This window comes from Argiope bruennichi, chromosome 3, assembly GCF_947563725.1.
Source record: "Argiope bruennichi chromosome 3, qqArgBrue1.1, whole genome shotgun sequence".
In the NCBI taxonomy this organism is placed as follows: Eukaryota; Metazoa; Arthropoda; class Arachnida; order Araneae; family Araneidae; genus Argiope; species Argiope bruennichi.
Window position 1 is genome coordinate 65,360,960 of NC_079153.1, and position 21,878 is coordinate 65,382,837.

The 21,878-nt window shown below is 27.8% G+C and overlaps 1 protein-coding gene across 4 annotated transcripts in view; it reads left to right on the plus strand.

Annotated features, from left to right (window-relative positions):
• Positions 1-286: 286 nt before the first annotated feature.
• The window catches only part of LOC129963357 (neurobeachin-like), a 235,459-nt gene continuing 213,867 nt past the window's right edge, over positions 287-21,878 (plus strand). For all 4 annotated transcript variants that reach the window (XM_056077686.1, XM_056077687.1, XM_056077688.1 and 1 more), the window contains exon 1: positions 287-766. In XM_056077686.1, coding sequence (XP_055933661.1) covers positions 590-766 — 177 coding nt within the window. In that variant the 5' untranslated portion in view covers positions 287-589. The remainder of the gene's footprint in view (positions 767-21,878) is intronic.

Consider the following 21,878-nt stretch of genomic DNA (forward strand, 5'->3'; position numbering starts at 1 on the left):
TGTTTTCATTGTGCATAGATGGTCATTTAGATTTTGAAATATATTTTCTAATATTTCTATACAGATAGATAGTATTACCAATTATAGGATATTTTATTTTTCATATTTAAACTATTAATTTTTGAATAAATTTAAAGCATCCATATTACTCTTTCGTTTTCAGAACTGTATCTTTTAAAATGGTTTCGTATAGTTTAAAGCATAGTTTCGTTTTTCCGGAAGAAACTCAATCACACTGCAGGAAAACTTCCGGAAGTGAGTGAAAGATGGCGCTCGTTCCAGATACACAGATTCACAGATTCACAGCAGTTTCGCAGTTAGCTTGCTGAGGACCGGTTCAACTGCACTCTTCTGAAATTCTGGTGCGTTGTAAGAAAAACAAACTTGAAATTAAATATTGTATTCGTGAAACATACTGTTGACGTTATGGCAAACTCTATATGTGTAAGTGAATTTGGATTGATTCGATCATCTGTGGAATAACTAAAAAAGATGACGAAACTCGTTGGTGAGCATATAGTTTACTGCATTGTGGATTTTTAAATATCGACAATTCCATATTTAATGTACTCGGAATAAATTCGCTGTGATGTCGGCGAAGATCAAAATGGAGAAAATTGATGAGACAAATGTTACTGAGGCTAAAAAGCCCGAAGATGTCATAAAAATGCCCCTAAATGATAACCTGAAATTTGCTGTTCTCATTGGTTTAGTGGAGGTGGGGCAAGTGTCAAACAAGGAAGTTGTGAATACAGTTCTTCACCTGGTAAGTTTTGGTTACGCTAAAAATTCACCTGTATGCATTGTCTGTATCTTGTATTTGCATATATTCCATTATTTTGCATAAATACGTTGGGATCTATGTTTTCATTCATATAGCGCTATTACTCTTAATATTGTTTACAATTATGCAATCATCTGTTAGTTACTTTGTTTACTCTCGTTTTTTATTTATTTTGTTTACAGATTTTTTTTTCTTTTCTTTATGGATCAATTTTAATTCTTTTTTGAATTCAGAGAACGTATGATAATTTATGATGTATTGTTTTCCATTTTATTGCTTTCAAAATAATAAGTTAATGGATTTGATCTTATAATCAAGAAATCGATGAAAGATAAATTTTTTTTATTTTACGACACATTGATCTTTCAACTTGGATCATGTTCAAATTTTTTTTTTTTTATTCATTGTTTTAAACGTCTTGCTTCTGTAGATGAGTCAGTATTGTACATTCCCTTGAATTCCAACTGCCTTTATTATACAGTATGTTAAGAAAAATGGTATGCGGTTTTAGTTAAATTTTTGTTATAATGTTGATATTTGAAAATAAGCTTTATGTAATAATTATAAATGGGAATATACATCCATTAAATCATTAAATGATGGATGAGAAAAAATTCTTGAATATTGTTTACTGAATGATTTTGAGAGGTAGCACCCCAAAAAAGTTTTTCAATGTATGAATGATTTTATATGAAAATTTATTTATTAGTCTATTTAAATGTGCAAATAGAAATTGATTACACATTCTTATTTTTGTATTACATTTAATTTTGAAAGTATTCATCATTTGTTGACAAAAAATTTGTTATAACTGGAATTTTATTTATAATCTGTATATTTATTATTAAAACATTATTATTTTGCTTTTCCATTATTTTTAAAGTTATATTTCTATCTCTTTTATTTTGGTGTTTGAAAGAATTGGTGTTTTGTAATAAAAATTCCATTTGAATTTTTAATTTCATTAAGCTATAGTAGCTAAAATCATAAACTATCATATTAATATAGTATGCTATAAATATTAATTTTTTACAGCTGGTATGTAATTTATAGTTTAGGCATTAACATTTTTTGTAAACTATATACTTTTATATTATTTTGCAATATTATTGAATTTTTAGATGTTGATTGAATTGATAGGTCGTATAATTTTGAAACTTATCTTGTAATTTTATGCATTGATAAAGAAATTTAGAATTAACTCATCCATTACTTTTATAATTTTTAATTTCTTTTACCTTTATAAATGTTAAATGAGTGTAGAGTTTATGAAATAGTTATTAAGTACAGAATTTTAGTTCTTATTTTAAAGTCTCTGTTGATTTAATTTATTGTAATCAAAACTTCGAATATGTATACGATTTGTTTAGGCTTGGGTATTTCTAAAAATAATTTTAACACTACACAAATTATAAATATATAGTATTTTACTTAGAAATTTCATCTTTTCCTTTTATTTCATGTCAGAGCTGCTTTTTAAATTTCTTTTCTTTTCTTATTTGCAAGCGTTTACAGATAATCCAAGTTAATCCAATTTGATCTTAAATTTTATACCGCAATCCAAACATCAGAAAATAAATGAGGGAAATGAAACATTATAAAGAAATTAAAGTTTAAATTATTTTGCAAAGTATAATGAAGATTTTATGTTGAAAATAATTCATCTACATTTTTTCAGAAACACCTAAATATATGACAAAGAAAACAAATGAGTTTTTATTGCTACTAGTAACAATTAAATATATTTCTGGGTATCCTTCTTGCAGCCATGACCTGTAATTTAAGAAACTGTGTGGTTATTTATTGTATTACTCTCATCCCTGTGGTTCATGAAAAGTCGCAACTTTATCAAAAATTCATGTCATAGTTATTCTGAATATTATATAATAATTTTATTTAGGGAAATAAAATTGATAAAAAATATTTGAATTAAGAAATTAAAATCACTATTATTTTTTATTTATTTATTCCTTCCAAACCTTATTTCACATATAGGAATTTAAATGCTGTTAGAGCATTTAATATTGATTTGAGTGTTATATATAACATATTAAATAGTTCTGAAGATTTAAACACATTTTCCTGAAAAACTGATTTAAAAAAAAAATAGTATTTTTTTGTGGAATAGAAAAGCAAATGGATGCTTAGAATAAATGATAAATATTTGCTTCTTAAAAAAAAAACAAACTTTTGTTAAGTATTTATTATAATAAAATTACTAAGTATGTAAAGAAAAGTCTAATGTTTCTGTTATGAATTTTATAATTACAAAATTGATTGTTTTATATTGAATGCAATTTTTTAAAAATCGATCTCATTTAATGAGATTTTTCTACCAGCCTAAATAAAAAATCTGAAAGGTATTAGTAATTTATAATTTTTTTTGCTATAAAAATTGCATTTAGTTCATATTAAATGATGTATTTATTTTAATTAATTGATAACTTTAAAGAGCTAAACAAATCTTAAAAAATATTTTCGATTTTGATGTATGGAATACTGGATATGCAATGTTAAAATGGCTTTGTTTATAGAAAACATATTTCTTTAATAATTTTTATTTAAAATTCATTTTATAATCATATTTCTATTTCTTATATAACCTTTTTTTAACTTTCAGATTGTATTTTAGTTTTATTTTATCATTATTTTTTATAGATTTAAAAAATATTAGTCAACATAAATTTAGAATATTTTCAACTCTATGCTTTAGTTCCACTAAATGTAAATTTAAATATTTCTTTAGAAATATTTTAGGAAATTCAACTATTTGAAGATTTGTTTTCTTTTATTCTTAGTTATAATATTAGTAATGAATTCTGTTTATTTCTTAATAGCTTTAGCTGTCATTATATGGAGTTAACATAGTGTAGATTGTGAGTTTATTGTTGAAATGCACTAAAAAGTGTAAATTAATCAGCAAGATAAAAAAAAAAGGAATTAGGGATTGTATCCAAAAGAATAGTTAATATTTTAACAATTTTTTTGATTACTCACTTAAATGAATTGTAAATTGCTTCAGAATAACATTTGTCGATAATATTGAAATTTAGCTCTTTGGCCTTTCTAACACTTAATGTTTTCTTTAAACTCGTGACAAAATGAATATAAATATATCATGTTTAACTTATTGAAGGAAGCTAATCAAAATATTATCTGATATTGAAATGGATCTATATTTAAAAAATTATGTGGAAATTAATAGGTACTTGTTGGTTGTAAAGGTGATCAAAATGCACCAAGAAAAAATTTCGCAAATTTGGTGATTTCAATCGTAAAATTATATAGCATGTGAACATATAACGTGATACTTGAGTATATTTTTATAACATGGCGAAATTTTTTAAAATGCTCTTTGGTTGTTGTTAAAACTAAATTGTACCAATGAATAAAGGCTCATCTTATGAATAAAATAAATATAATGATTGTAGTTTATATATATATATATATATATAATTTCTATCAAATTACTCTTTTTAAGTGTATTCATCTAGACAATTAAATTAGAATCATTAATAATTTGATTATTTCATTCAAATAATGAGATTTAATGTGCCAGGAAAAATTTTAACCGTAAGTTATAAGAATTTAAAATAATTATCTATTGAAGAATTTCTCTATTTTCAAATGCTATTCTCTATTTTAATATAAATATGAAGTAAGTAAAGAAAGTTGACTTAAGGATTTGTTTGAAAAATAAGAAACATAATATTTCTAATATGTACTTGGTCTTGGAAAAGAAATTTGTTATTGACATATTTGCATATTGAGAAAGAAAGGTAAAGAAAAATTTTAAATTTAAATGAATAAGTAGAGTCAAATTATATATTTTTTTTGAAATGTTATTAAGATTTGCTTCAGTATGGCAAGAATTATATAAATAAATAAAAGCAAGAGGTATTTATAGGCTTAAATTATTATTTTTCTTTTAGACTTTATGAATATATATATATATATATATATATTCATTTATGAAACTGTTAAATAAAAGCTATTTTTGTAGCATTCTTCGTTAAAAATGCTCACTCATTTTTCTGCTATAAAAAATAAATTAAATGTATGAGTGAGAATTCTTGTTTCGAAAAATTCAGAAATTTCTTATTTTCCACATCTGCTGCATTGCTAAAAATGCTAGACAGAAATGGATTTGAAAATGGTAATGGACAATAAGCCGGAAAAACATTTCTTGAATATTTGCTATGACTATATTTAAAAGAGAAAACATAAATAAACTTATTTTATGAAAACATTTTCTTGTATGCATTAATAATAGTGTAAAACTCTCCAAAGTATCTTCTAAAAATATAAAGGGTCGTAAACTTTTTGTTTTATTTAAATGTAGTAAACTTTTTGCTGTTATATTTTTTTGTGATGTTATTCAACCTCTGCTTTCTTCATTTCATCTGTAAAAAATAAAATATACATGTTAAAAATTTTAAAAACGAGTTAAAAATTTTTAGAAATAAATATTTTTTTCCATTTCAATTAATACACAGTTAAAAATTTTTAGCTATCCATTTTACTAGTATTATTATTGTTGTTTTATTGAAATTTGTTTGAGAATTTAAACGAAGAGTGGCATTCATGCAAGAAATATATATATATATATATATATATAGCAAAAAGAAACAATCCCCCTTATTTGTGTTGAAAATGATCATTGAAGAAAGGTGAATATTTCAAATTTTTCGATACCAGATTTTATAAAAATAGTAAAACTAAAAACAGGCAGGAGTCCTATTCCTCTGACTTTCTCGTGTACATATACAGCATGGCGCATTTAGTAGTAAGTTTCCTTGTATATTGATGAAAATCAAGTCCGCGATTGAATCTGTTTCTTGAACTGATTGGGTCCAAACTTTAATACGTCAACAATTTAAATATCAAAACCACATCCAAATTTTAATTTGTGTAGCTTGTTGCCTTTTCGTGTAATTCCAGTCAAACACGAATAGATCGGCGGACAGAGAAAAAAAATTCTGTTGATGTATTTAATCAAAATTTGACACATATCTACAATTCTGGTGATATAACAATATGCTACATTTCATCAATCTAGCGCATAATATATTTTTAGTTATTGGTCGACAGATGAACTACTCGATGGCGGTTTTCATACAAAATAGACAATTTGGTGTAAAAACTGTTCACAAATTTTATTCTTTTAGCTTGTTATTTACTTTAGTTAACCGGGTTCATTGATCAATAAACAGTCTTAATTCCCTAAATAGTTTTTTTTTTTGATTTTCTAGAATGTCTAAAATTATGTGATTTATTAAAATCTTGGACTAAATTTTTTGACGATTACATTACTATTTTTCTTTTCTCTTACTTCGACTACGAGAAAGTAATAAAAAATTCAAATTGACTTTTATAAATTTCGGATTATTATAAGCTTTGGTGACATATAATTTATTTGCAGCTTCATCGGATAATAATAATAATAAAACACGTTATTTTTTAAACCTTTTAGGAAATGATAACTCTCTAAAGGACTAGCAGAAAATTTATCCATCAAGTAATTTGTATTCTTTAGAAACGTCCTTTTATTTTATTATGTTGTGTTCCCTGTTTAATAAATTATATCTTAATGTAACTAAAACATAGATTTTTACAGAAAAGACAAAAGCTTTCATGTTACAGAAAAGACAAAAGCTTTCATGTTACAATTTTTAAATATTTATTATTATGAGTAGTAATGCCATCTAAATCAATCAGAAGTGTTTGCTGTTTATATTAGGTGATATAATAGCTTAATTTTGAAAAGAATTTGTAGAAGGTTTCGCTGTACGTTTTGATATATTATCGATATATATTAAAGTCCCAGATTAATTAAAATAATGATTTTTGTATAGATAATTCCTATTTAATTAATAGATTTATTAATATTGCAGATGATCCCTACTTCCATCCCCTCATTTCAATTATGTATCTTTAATTTGATGTATTTGTTTGTTGTACATAGATTCCTTCGATTTCAAAGCATCAAGCTGGATATGATAAAAATTTATACGAAATACTCAAATGAATATATGTATGTAGATTGTTTTGTAACTATATCTTATTTCTTTTGAAGCCTTCCTACAAATTTTATTCAGTAATAAAATATGGAAATTTGTTTCCATATACCGTCGATACTGTATCGATGTAGAATATTTTTATTCAAAGAAACATGTTTAAAATTTTAAAATGTATTTTTTTATTAAAAACAAAAAGAAGATAATTTTTTGTAATGAAATAAAGACATGGGAAATTCAACTGGATTTAAGATGTTATTAGATGCATATACATATTGTTGATTAAATTTGAATTAATCATGTAGGTATTGCATGACTTCACAAGCTTTCTAAATTCGGAACGTTAATTAATTTCATACCTTTGTTGAATTTATTAACCTTGTAGTGACTGCAATTGATTCTTGGAATACAGTATCAAGAATAATATATCACAATGCATTTTTATGTAGCTTTTTCATTTTCTTCTTCCATGATTTTCTTCCATAATTCTGCTTATTAAAATATTTTGAAGAAAAGGTTTTTGAAAATTTTTTGAAGAAAATGTTTTTGAAAATGTTTTGAAGAAAATGTTTTTGAAAATGTTTTGAAGAAAATGTTTTTGAAAATTCTTTGAAGAAAATGTTTTGGAAATTTCTTGATAAATCACTTATCATAGTTTTATAGGTTCTTCCTCCGTTTTTTTTAAATTAAAAAAAGCATTTAATTATCGTTTCATTTCATAGACTCTGAATTTATAAAAATTGTCATTCAAAAACCATTTTTCCTCTTTCCATTATATCAAAAAATTTGGTTTGCAAAATGATTCTGATTTCTAGATAGATCATCATTTTTCAGGATTCTTTATCCTTATCTGAGTCAACAAATCTGCTTGTCTAAGCATTCTTTTCTAACCTAAGCTCTTCACTCACCCTCTCGAAAATTCACCATTAGCTTTTTGTACGACTTAGTGATGATTAAATAATCAATAACTTCTACTTCGAGCTGAAATCTCTCATCTATCATTACCATATTGTCTCAGACTTCATTATCGTTTTAATCTTGTTAATCTGAATGACTTCTTTGTAAATCATTTTCTGGGTACAAACAATTGGAGAAAAAGTTAATATTGAATTTCGGTAAAAGGACAAAATGAATTACATTATTTTTTTTTCTTAATATCACCAGATACTATAAAGGGAAAGAAGAAAGCAATCCTGCTTTTGCTATCAAGTTATTTGCCTGGCATAAGCGAGAATAAAATTGATTTGTTCTGTATGTTTGCAAGTTATACTTGTTTTACTGTTAAAAAGGAAATAGAACTTTACCTATGATTTTATGTAATTTTTATCGGTGTATATAAATATTTCGTTTTGGTCATAAATTATTCCTCGACCGACAAAACTTTCGTAGTGTAAAGGGAATGAGATTGGAACGTTTTTACATATAATTTTTATGCAAATTTTTAAAAAGAAATTCTCTACTAATTAAAAAATTGTTTTTTTTTAAAAGTGTAAAATTCACTTAACAGCGTAAAGAACTCAGTAGCGTAAAATTCATATAACAGTTATGCTTTGTTTTCTGAAAAGGTTAATATCTTTTTAGTCTGTTGATTTATTATCTAACGAACGTGGTACGATGTTTGGCATTATCATCATAATAAAAACAGCTGTGTTTTTGTCATTGACGATTGGTAAGCTATTAAATCAATGTGTCATTGTGTCACACACATGCACAAAAGAAAAGTAGCCGACATTAACTAACGTTTGTTGGATGATGAAATGAATGAAGAATATTTTCAAGGAATCCCACTAATTTTTTGTCATGCTAATATTTTTTTTACGTTCATTCTTTCCCGTTTTCGACTTTTGATATCACTGCATAGTTCCAATCTTCTTTTTCCTTCATCGTTTAGTCCGAGTCTATCTCACTTCTATAATCAGCAAGCAAAAGCAACAAGAATATGCATTTTATTTGCTTTACGAGGAGCTTTATGATGCCGGTATTCGAGTTGATGAAGTTCCAAGCTTCGTGATGGCAAACACCATCATTCCATATGGCGACTATTTCAGATTTTCGATCGTTTTTCGCTTACTTTAGTTGTTCCTTAGACAATTCTCCTTTTATTATAGCTTGAACTAGAATCGTACTAGAATGCTCTTGATTTTACTTCTTCCTGTAGATTCAGTTGCGAACAGCTGCGGAAATTGCATCATATATTTAAAGCAATGTGGCCATATGTGATCTTTTCTCCATAAAACTCCAAACAACCAACCAGTTGCGGAAATTACTGTATGTGCCTTTGGTCACATCAAATGTATTTGTTGCAGGCTGTATTTTATCTAGAATGTTATTTCTATTTTTAGTACCGCATTTTTAAAACACATAATCAAATAATGCCCGATAAAATTTTTATTTTTAAAAATCTCATTAAAACGTTAAAAAAATTTGAATAATTTTGCCAAAGTGGATGGTTTTATATTTCATCGTGTCTCTTAGCCAACAAAAATGTGGCAGTCATCGCAGTGGCATTTGTGAAGAATCATTCGATCGAATTTGCATCTACAGAACCGGCAGACGCAATACGTACAGGGATAATATGAGAGCCGCCTTATCATCTAGAGTGGGAATAAAAAACAAAACAACCCCCCCCCTCTAAATCGAAGATTTCAAGTAATTTGTTTTATTAGCTAAGTAATTAATTAAAAAATTATTGGAATATTGACTGGTGTAATTTTGAAGAGATTTTGGCAAGATACAAGCCATGATTTTTGAAAAAAGTGCTTTAAGATGTTATAGTTGAAGACAGACAGTTCTTCATATTTCATTAAATTCTAAAAAAAAAAAAAAAGTTCATATATTTGGAATGATTTTATAATTCAGATAAATTTAAGTATAATCGCGAAGAAGTTGTCATTACCTTATCTTAACCCTCCAGGTTGATCTGAATATCAATTTTCATGGGACATATGGGAAGGTCCTTATGACCTTCATCCGTCACGACTTAAGCCCTTTTTCTCATCGGAATGAGTTCCCGATTGAATTAAATTTAAGGATAATTATGAATACCACCAGGAAAAATATTTAAAATGAGCTGGAAAAAAATACAAATGTTAAAAAAGGTCCCTTCCCCCGGCCTACAAGTTTACGAATATCTTATCTTAAGATTGATATCTTTACTTTTGATACTTATAATTGGTTTCTAAATTTTGCAAAAGAAAGTGCAAGTTTTTAAATAATTATAAAATATTTGCATGTATGTTAAGATTCATTCTCAAATAGCACAAAAATTGAAAATGGTTGGGTAATTGTAAATTTGTAATGACTTTCAAATTCGAAATTTTTAAAGAAAAGATAATAAAATAGTGTGCACTCAATTAAAAGTAGTTTCATATATATATATTTTACCTCAAAAATTTAACTAATAATATTTCCAAAAATTTAATTACATAATTCTGTGTAATTCTGAAAAAAAAATGCTGTGTTTTTTTCCTGAATGTAATTAAAATATTTGTGGTTAGAGCTTTATTTTCAAATTTTAATTACATGCTTAAAAAAGACAAAAAACCACATCTGGTTTTTCTTTGTTTATGTCACTATACACACTAACTAAACTAAAGTAAACCACACCAAACTTAAGGTATAAACACCGTTACAATTCCCTCAATTCAAAGTTTCCCTAGTCAATCTTTTTCACAATTCACTGTCTTATTTGGCGCAACATAGCCAATTAATGGTCGTTGAGTCTTAAACCTCAAACAAATATCAATTCTAAGTACTTCGGAGTCAATTTTCAATAAATTTGTTTCATCATTACTGCATATTAAAAATATATTTGTTTTATTGATGTTATTATGATAAAACACTTGAAATACCAAAAATAATTTAAAATATTTTTTTAACAACATTGACAAGTTATTAATGGTATAATGGTGTTTTTATTTAATGCAAAAACAAACCAACAAAAAAAAAATCATTGTATTAGTTCTTGATATGTCCTGCTTATCCTTTATAGGAATCTTTTTTTGAGCTAGAAATACCCAAGCGAAGTTCCTTCATTCATTTAAAAAAATTATTATTATTATTATTATTCTATTTAAGATTATCTTTTTTATTCTTTTTGTGCTCATCAGTCGACTTCAAAATCTTATTACGAAGAAATAAAAGGGCTTAAAGCTTAGCTAAAGGAGCTAAATAATTTTTCTTAACAGTAAGTTAAAAGATTATATCCTAATGCGATGCTTATGTCATGTACCTTATAAAAGAAAAAGGGATTAACTAATTATTATGAGATTATACTTATACTATCGTATTAAATAGAAATGATATAGGGAATTAAATGAAAATATTTGTAAGAATTGCGATGGCTGTTTCGGAGTAATTTTACCTTGCGAAAATTTTTCTTCTAAATTATTGAAAACAGAAAAAGTAATTTAGGGAATACTAATATTGGTTTTAAAATTTCAATTCTTTTCAAGTGTTTTTTAAATCTCTTGTTATTTGAACTGCGAATCCTCCAAATGATTTCTACTTCTCTGTCATTTGATAACAAATGCGCTACTTCAGAAAGAAGCAAAATAAGTTCTTTTTTCTCATTATCTCATTAGACATACTTATCTCTCATTATCTCATTAGAACACTTTATCCCATCCAAACACAAATTTAGATTTTGTACTTCTTTTTTTAATTGCAACAAAGTAACTAACTCTTTGCTTTATTATCAGAAATTGAATTATCTCTTGGTTGTTTATAGGTTTTTTCATTAGAGAAAATTGTCATAGCTTCTAAATACTCTGTGTTTCCAAGAATCAAGAAAAATGAGCAAAATGATTACTAAATAATAGCATATGCGAAAGAATTTCAATTTTAATAAAATACTGTACGCAAAATAATTTCACTGCAATCGGATTACATTTATGCAAGCAGGATAAAAATGCATTCGTGAAAGAATCTTTGATATCACAGACAGGTCAAAATCCGACCGAGGTGATCAGATGATTAAATGCCAATCCTTTTGTTGTTCATAGGCTAAAGCAATAATTTCAAACCTCAAATTTGTCATCCAGAAAGCTCAGACTAAAGTGACCAAGTATAAGTAGAGAGCTAGGCTAATAAGAATAAGATTCTTATTAGCTAATAAGAATAAGTAAATAGAATTAGTACTCGCTGCGGCTCAGATGGAGTGTTGGTGATCGGAATTTATATTTATGCTCACAAAAAATTAGAATACAACGCAATTTACATCTTATGCGACGTAGCCACCAGATGGAAAGAATGAATATACTGCGTGTAGATTTTAAAACAGTGGCCTGTACACCAGGTAACCTATCATTTATTTGTGTCCCACTCATTTTATTTTACAGTAAGGAGCATTTGAGATGACCATGTAAACATTTCTATTATATTGCAGATCTGTGTGGAGCAGCTGTACTTTCCGATGAATCCTGATTTACTTTTCAAGGCTGTATCACATTGCATGAGTTTGAGAACGCAAACATGTATACGTATGGAGAACTCAGTATTTTTCAGGGGCTTCATTATTCTGTATAGGCAAGCAGACAGACCTTCTTTCCTGTCCATGTAAAATCGTGACTGCTCCACAGATGTAATCCTTGATGCTTTTGTGCTCCCTTTTATTGATGCGATATATGATACTTCATTCTGCAAAACAACGCTATACCTTGTAGGGTTCATAACATGGAAATTATCTTCAGCAGATCATAAAATGTCTAGTTTCATCTCTTTATCTGAATACCATAAAGCATGACTAGGATACTCTAATGAAACTTGTTGTTGCTCTCATTCTCCTCATCAGATTTTTGTCATACTTAGTGCAGCTTTGCAAGAACAATGGAACTAATTTCCTACTCATTTTTCATAGACCTCGTAAGTGTTAACATCATAGAGAGCAGTATTCCCTTTCGGCGTGATCACTTTTTATTGAAGAAACTTTTTCTTCATCAATACTTAAAATTTGTCATTTTCATACTTGCGCTAATTTCCCAGAAAAAAAAATGATGTAACAGTTTGTTTTCTTTGTATTTTACACTTTTATTCATGTTTTTATAACTAACCACAGTTGCATTAAAGTCAAAAAATCGCTTTTCAAACTATCGCCATTTTTGTTATTTTTTTAAAAAATAAATTGTGAAACCAATATACTTATGTTTTGTAATTAATAACTTTATTTATTTTTGGAACTGTGGTTCTTTATTTTTTCCCATTTTCTTCTGTAAAGAAATTATGTTTTCTGATTCTTGTTGGAATTCCCTTTCTGTCGGTTTTCTTTTTCAAGTATTGTGTATATAAAAGCAAATTTTATCAATGCATTTGGAATAAATATCAATCATAAAGAAAGAAATATTAAGAATTTATGACTATTACAAAATTTAAATAGAATCTTTTTTTTATTCTATTGTGAAATCTTTTGATAATTATATGCATATATTTAAGAAAGTATCTAGTTCATTGAAAGGTAAGATCTGTTTAAAATTATAGAGATGTTTTCCTGAAATTCGAAATAAGTTTTTAAAACAAAATAAAAGGTTTTTTTATTTATTTTTTTTTTTTTGGATAATTTTACGTAATGCCTTTGGCAACTATTATGTCTCATCTTCTTTTGTGTTATAGATTAAAGCAGAATAAAATGTAATTTGAATAAAACAATGTAGATTTGGGTCATATACACTAGAAAAAAATAATCAAATTTAATTATTTCCATTGAGAAATTACTATTTACTTCTGCGTTTATACAAACAAAAAGACCGAGTTAATTAATTGTGACTTCTGCTCTTGGGATCTGAATTCATATATTGTGAGTTATTATTATTATTTTTTCGTGTTGAGTTTTCTGTTGGAGATGTAACGTTTCAAGTGATAAAACACTGTTTTCTTTATTTGTGTTATTCTTCATATTCAGCTGTTTATTACGCTTTCAATTAGCAAATAATTACAATTTAAAAAAAAATCTCTGAAACATCTCCTTATTTATCGAAATGAAATAAATCCCTAGTTAAAAAAAGAAATGCAGTGTTCGTGCTTTACAGTACATAGAATTCACTATCATTTGCAAATTTATTTTCTAGATCATATATTTCAAAGCTATCCAATTTGCAAAACTTTGCTATCAGAAAAGGAAAAAGAGGAAAGTCGCCGCATTTTTGCAAAGAAAAATTTTTAGTGACTTATTTGATTTGAAATGCATGTATGAGGGAGGGAGGGGAATATCGCGTTCAAAAAGATAAAATAAAGTTTGATCCAATTATTTTGTGAATTTTTCGGACTTTTTTCAAATCAGGATTATTACTATTATTTTTTTTTATATATATTTAAAGCATGAATATATACTGCATGATGTACAAAGACAAAAATGAAAATCTTATTCAATCTTATCGTCACTTTAATTCTACGACCATCTCCTACCCATCCCTTTCTTTTACTGGTATAATTATTCGATTGTTGTTATGATTAATTTGCTAAGCGTAAGAATTTCTTTTTTCCTTGCTCTTTTTTGCAAAAAGATATTAGGAATTGTTTTAATGGAAACTATAATCAAATATTGTCTCAAAACTTGCCTGTTTTTCTCTTTCTTTGTCTCATTTGTTATTTCGGTATATAATTTGTGCAAGAGTTCTTGTAATTATACTTTGAAAATTCAAATAAATCTGGAATTAATTAATATAGAAAAAAAAAAAAAAAAAAAAAACAACGGATTCCTAGTTTTGTATAGTGAATTTTCTGAAGCTTTCTTCTTTCAATATGCTTGATTATGGAAGGGAGAATGAATTGGCATTTTTCATTATTTGACTGTTTTATGACTGTCGACACTAATTTTTGTTTTTTGAAATTACTGTAATAAAACAATATTTGAAGCTAAGTAAGTGTCATATTTCTGTAGTAAGTTCTTTAAATGCATTAACTGATATTGAAAAAAAAAAAAATATTTTTAATGTATTTTCTATAATATGTCCTAAAATGTACGTGTGAAGTAAGGTCATGTGTTTTTTTTATATTCCCGTATACGAAGAATAGAGAGAGAAAGTATTGTAATCGTAAAAAATTCGTATTCGAGATTTTGACGAAGTTCTATGTTTAAATCTCTTTGAATTTCCTAAAACACATATTTTAAAATTATGTCGTATTTTTGGAATATCGTAATTTTTTTAAACTACATGAATTAAATTTTGTGGTCTTCAGAACAAATTTAAATTTCTATCAATTTTCGAAAGAATTCAATTTTCCCATTTCACGGAAAGTCTTATCTGTTCCATTCAAGTACAAGTGAACAGGACAAGAACGAAAAGAGAGCTAGATGACTAAAGTTTGGTACACAGATTTGATTTTTAAATTGCAGATCCGTATCAAATTTGGAACCGGATCCGTTCAAAGGGTTAAATTATCCTTCTGTGTTTCGGCAAACATGTTAACACATACTCAACTCATACATGACTGTTTAAGTAAATGGAATTTAGTTTGTGATCTTGTTACTAATATTGTAATTTTGTATCAAATTGGTTTCAGTGGGTTAAAAAAAAACTCTTAAAAAATGCATATTTAATTTTTTTTATTCGCTGTAATGTGAAGTACTGAACTCTTATGTGCTTAACTCTGGAAATAAAAAGCTGAGCTCTCGTGACGTTCACGTTCTTGTCCAAGGTCCACAATTCCGTGGTGGGTGAGGCAGAGGTTATTTCCTTTACTTGGAAATATAAGAGAAGGTTTCAGAGGTATTACACTTACTGGTTAAAAATATACCGTCATTAATGTGTTTAACAGACATTTAAATGTTATATTGATAGAAATTATTCTGCCATGTTTTTCAAGTTTATTGAACCGAATCGTTCTTATCACACTTGCAAATCAATTAAGCTCTGATTACACAGCACAATAATAATTATTTGGATTTGGATTTATTAGTATCAGTAAAAAGAAATGTTTCATTTGCTTCTTGATAATTCATTCTAATCTGATTTAACTGGATTAAGGCTGGATCGGTAATCCAACCTTAATCCATTTCGTGGATTTTGGAAATCTTTTTAGTAAAATGAGTGAAATTTCGTTAAAGGAATGTGTTCTTACTTGTGCGGGACTTTAATTTTTGAGATTACTTTAAAAAAAAAAAAAGTCAAGTAATTTATATGTACTTATAATATTTGTTTGAGACTAACGGATATAATCGGAACTCTTTTTCATTAATGTCTTTTAAACTTCCGTCTGTGCCCGATTGCTTGCTGTAAGCAATTAGTATGCTGTATTTATTTAAATATTCGAATGATGCTGAATGAGATATTTCGCGTTACTATTTCATACGTACTTTCTTAGGTTCATGCTAACGACTTATCTAGTAGCATTTGGTATCTCTTTGCCATTATTTTATTTGAAATTTCAGTGCTATCATACGAAAGTGAGCCCTTTTTCTAGTTTCTGCTTTAGGATTCCCATTCGCGGAATTGCAATGGATTTCCTCCCCCCACTCCCATATACTTTTATTTCTTTCCGTTGTTGAAGATGATGCCTAAGCGTAAAAATATCTGGAAAGGGTTATAGGCAGTTTTAAGCGGAGAGGGAAGGAAATGGAAAGAATGGAAGAAAGAAAACAATATCTCTTTTTATGTCTCTCACTTTCTGTCAAAAAAAAAAAAAAAAGATCAGTGGTTTGCAAAGTTGAATAAAAATGAAATATATATACATTCATCGAATCTGATTTACCTGTTGTATAATAAGATTGATTAAGGAAATTTTCTTAAATAGATATTCTGTAGAATCTATTTTCTTAATGAAATAAATTAAAACGAAATCCATATTTGACTTTTAAAAGTGAAATTTGTTTAGTTATTGCCTGCTGTTTGATTACTTGGATCATATATCATATTTCAGGAACATTAATATTCGAAATTTGTACTTAAATAGCTAAATAAATAAGTAGTAGTAAATCTCAAAAAACAAACAAACAAACAAAAAACAAGAATCAACTTTTTTTTTTTATTATTATGTTTATTTTTCATTTTGAAAGTTCTCATCTTATTTAGGGCAAATGCAATCGAGTTTATAGCTTTATGATTTCCATTCCATTCTTGTATATCTTCAAGATCAAGGTTTCGCCTTATGAACTCGATAAGATTGTACTATCGTATTTACAACTCAATCGATATCTTTCCACGCGAAATGATATAATAATTTTTTATAGCCGGTGTTCTGGCCTAAGGGTAGCGCGTCTTCCCCGTGATCTGGGCGACCCGGGTTCGACTCCCAGTTCGGGCATGGTTGTTCTGTGAGGTGTGTGAATGTGCCACCTATAAAAAGGTGTGCAAGCGAATGTGAGGCATGGAGTAACTAAGTCGTACTCTTGTTGGCGCTACTGAAAAAACAAAAGACGCTCACTCGGCTTAAATCGTTGACATTTAACTGTCATCGGGCTTGTAAAGTGCCATAACTCGCAACACACACAACACATAATTTTTAATTATAAATTCAGTATGTGATTTACTTGTATATCTATGAGGGGAACTAAATCTTTCGCATTTTATGACCCCTCTTGTTCAATACTATCTGTGCAATAATTTACAGTAATTCCATTCATATAAATTCTCTGTATGAATTCTAATTTCTTTGCTCATAAGATGGTCATAGTGATATTATAAAAAAGTCCTTTTTAAAACAGAAGGAATTTGTCAAGAATGCAATTGATTGACAATTCTTGAATAAATCTCTAATTTAATATTTATATGTTCAGCGGTTATTGCAAAATTCGAAATTGGCAGTGTTGTAATGTCTAGAAACTGTTAGTTCATGCAGTATGATCATCAAGTGCTATGATTGACATTTTAATGTAGCTCCTCAAAGACGCGAGACAATGTTTTATGGAATGTTCTGGTTACCAAAGACGGCTGTCCAGCTTTCAAAGTCTCAATCGCCACCATGGAAATTTCCTTGAACAATGTTTTTGTGACATATTTAGCAACATTTTATGAGAAACAAAATTTCACACTTATTTTTTTCAGTGTGAGGAAGGAAATCTAATACAACTTCGGCAATTTAAATAAATCACTAAACTTGGCATTCACATTCGATTATGATATCTATTGATTTTTATCTTTATCACCGTTAGATTGGCAATTATTATTTTTATTAATCTTTTTTTAATCGTATATCTGAGCGCAAATGTATAGTGAGAAATTCATATTTTAAATTAACATTTTGGGAATTGCTATTTTATTAAAACATCATAGGAAATAAATCGATAACTGCACTTTACAAAAATTCATTATTGCATTTTAAATAGTCTCTTTTGCAACTGATTGACGCTGCAGTTTTGCATAAAATGTACTTCACACATTTTATAACTGTTTGAAATAAAGAACACGAAATCCATAAAATTCTTATTAATTGAAATTCATACTTTCAACTGTATGTCACATTTTAAAGTTATATAATTATATGTTTCTATTTGAGCTGCAGATAATAGGGAAGAAATATTTTTGTAAAATGCTAAATTTCTATTTGATATCGTAAACTAAAGAAAACCGTCTTATTTTTTAAAAAAAGTTTATTGGTATATTATTATACTCCTGGATAAATTTTCAAATAATCATATCAAGTTTGTTGAAATATTAGGAATTTAGTTTATTTAATATTTTTTCTATTACTTTTGTAGCGAATCCTTAATTTCTTTTCAAAGAATGAGATCATTAATCTTTTATTCTCTTCGGAACTTTGTCTTGAAATAATATTCTTTCCGCCATTATCAGCGTAGCTCCCTCGACCATTTTATTCATTTCTCGGTTCAATATCTGAAGGTGAAAGCTTATCCTTCAATCGAATAAATTTGGTGAGTCTGAACGAGAGAAGGGGAGGGGAAGAGAGAGAGAGGAAGGCACCCCTGTATTTATCGTTTTACTTAAGGTCCATTAGGCAAAGGACTTGGGAGAGAATTTTCCATCTTGTCCATTCTTGCCGTCTATAACTTTTCTGTAATCAAGCTAAACAGATGTCGTTAATGATCTAAGGTTCTCGAGCTGATATCTGGCGCATTAAAATTAACCTTTGGCGTTTCGATCTAAGGCTGTCTTGCATTTAATGCGCCCAACAGTGCAAACGTACGTACCATGTCATTGAGGAAAACGCTGACATTACAGATGCCAGTCGTCTCGAATCCACTTCGCCCATTGACCTTTTCTGCTGTCGTAAGGATTTAATTGGAAAGCTGTCCGTTTACGCATAATTTTGGCCTGATCGTTTATTGTCAGGATTAACTATTCCTAGTTGTAATAGACTGCATGAGGCCGGAGACTTGTAGTAATGGTCACTCGATAGCAGTATTAACGGCCTCCAGCCCTAAGCAGGTCAAATGTATACGTCCACTCTACTCTTTTATCGATTGAGGCAATCCTTTCTTTTGCTTGCTCCCGAGGTTCTCCCTCTTTCTTCTCTTCGGATCCCTGATTTCAGTTGCCTTTCGGCCCGTTCCAACTTTTTATTTTATCTCATCCGTAATATATGTTCTTAGTCTGGATTGGGCCTGGCAGCCTCGGCATGCGTGCTTTTCTTTGCTGCCGTCCCCTCGTTTGCGTCGTGGGACGTAGTCGTACGGCTGACTCTTTGGACGTTTTTAACTTTAAATTCAGTTTTGTTTGGTTGTTATGTCAATCGATTTTTCTTGCGCGGCTCTTGCTCAGTTAGGAGATTTATTTAATGGTTTTGCAAACCGTGGAAGAAAGATAAATACACTTTTTCTTTTCCTTGTGTCTCTTCTTCTCACACCGAATGGGCGGTGCTGATTTTTCGTTTTATGGTAAATGTATAAAAAAACTCATTGATGGCTTTTTAGAATTTTTTTTCAGTAATTTTCATTTTATTCTGGAAAGTCATTAAGTTAAGAAGTCTGCTGTTTTATGGCTTTAAGAGAAATATTCAGAATTTATTCGTTTTTACAGTTGTCATTAGCCATGAAGCATAAAGATAGCATGGACTCCTAGCTTCGATTTCGTTTTATAGGGAGATTAATTTTTCCCATTATAGATTATATTTATAATAATTAGCAAAAGTGGTAAATATAATTTTTAAAAATTATTACTTTAATAGTATATAAATGTTTTTTTCAAGTCCATCTCCCCCTTTTTCATATATTTTTTTACGGTATTGCAGATTTATGAATAGATTTGGACAAATTGTTTTTATAATTATTGTACTCAGAATTTTCATATTTTTATGGCAGAAAAAAATTAAAATTCGTTTTAGCTTTTACCGGATATATATCTTCATTATCACGTGATTCAGAATTCTGTCATTTGTCTCTAAATCATTTTTTATGTATTTTATTGTATTTCATGTGCATATTCATTTTTTATGATGCAGTATTGTTTAATACGTATCTTTTCAAACATACTAGTTTTTATTTTTTTATGCAGTTAAAAATTATAAATTAAAATAAGATGGAAGAATAGAAGATAAGAATAATAGATAATTATGTACAAGAAATAATCAATCAAAAACTTCACATGTTATTGGTAAGCATAAATGTGTAACGTATTGTGTGCTGTTTTTTTTTCTTTTTCCAAAATTAATTAGTTAGATTAAACATGTTTACAAAATATTCAGTTGCATTGATTGGGTTTTCAAAATGTTATTGAATCAGCAGGGAAGTTGTACTTTTTGTAAAATGTTTTGTGACATTTTACTAATGTATGAAAATTTCGTTTTTGAAGCTCTTATTGCTATTTTTTATGGTTTGCTTAATATTCACTGTTTTTTAAGATGCCTCAAAAGGCGCAGAAAAAAATGTATAGTCATTTCAGATGGCCTTTTAATTACAAATTAATGTCTTTGAAACATAAATTTAAATTAAATTAAATTTGTTTTTCAAAAAAATTTAACAAATAGTAACTTTTGACTTTTGCTTTCTAACTAATTCCACTGCATGACGCTTTCAGTCATCATCCATCCATCTATCTGACTTGCTAGCAGATAGATGGATGGATGATCTGACTATTTGATAGCAGATAAATGGATGGATTAATGAAATATTTCATTAAAGATATTACAGTTTATTCATTAATTTTTTTTTTTTTTGCATATTATTTAGAAAAGTTCTTATTCGGAAATAAAAATTCCTAAAATTGATATGTTCTTCAAATTTACAGTTTTCCTGGCTTTATGATTCCAACATAACATTCACAGAAATAATTAAAATTCTGTAGAAGTTGATATTAGTGCTGATGGACCCTCATTTTAAACTATATCTACTTTTTAAAATTTTTTATTCATTATGTTATTACTCTTCATTGCAACGTACTTTGCGTTTAAGTCTAATTGTAAAATTATGATTACCAATTTCTGTTTCAAATGAAGGACTGATGGTTTGTGGCTATAGCTAATGATTGGTTTATTAAACACCAGAATTCGGGACGATTCCAATTTATTCTCATTTATATATTAGCTTAAAATCATTTCCGAACATGTTTCACTTGTAATTATAAAGCATTTCAAAATGAAATTGTTTCTTATTTCTGTAATTTTCGTGCCATTTATCAATTTATGTTTAAAATGAATACCTGAAGCCTTTTATTTCCGCTTCTCTTCTCTAAAACGCAAGGACGAATGTGCGCTAATTGAAATCATTAGCGCATTTATTAGCAAATTTCTAGTAACTAGTCATTCTGCATTATTCTAAATGCAGCATTTTCTTTAATTATTAAAAACCAAGTTTTGAATTCGTGAAGTATTTGTTGCCGTAGGCGAACTCTACATACTTATATCTCTGAATCTTTTATTTTTCCTTTCTAAAACTTATCAAAAAATGCTGATTTGTTCGCGGCTGTAAGTATTTTATATTTTCGCTACAGGCAAAATATATCTTTTATCTTTATCTGCATATATTTTTTTTAAATTATTATTTTCTTTCCGAAGTTGGATGAATTATTATAATAAAAGAGAATGGTGTAAATTTTTAACTCTGCAGTGTTGCTTTAATACGGTTTATTTTGTCATTAAATTTTATTTTACCCTTTTTCATCTATTTACTTTGTAAAAAATGTATTTAATAATTCTTAGAAGTATTAATGTTTATGAAAACAAGTTTTAAAGTATCAACACATTAGCTCAAG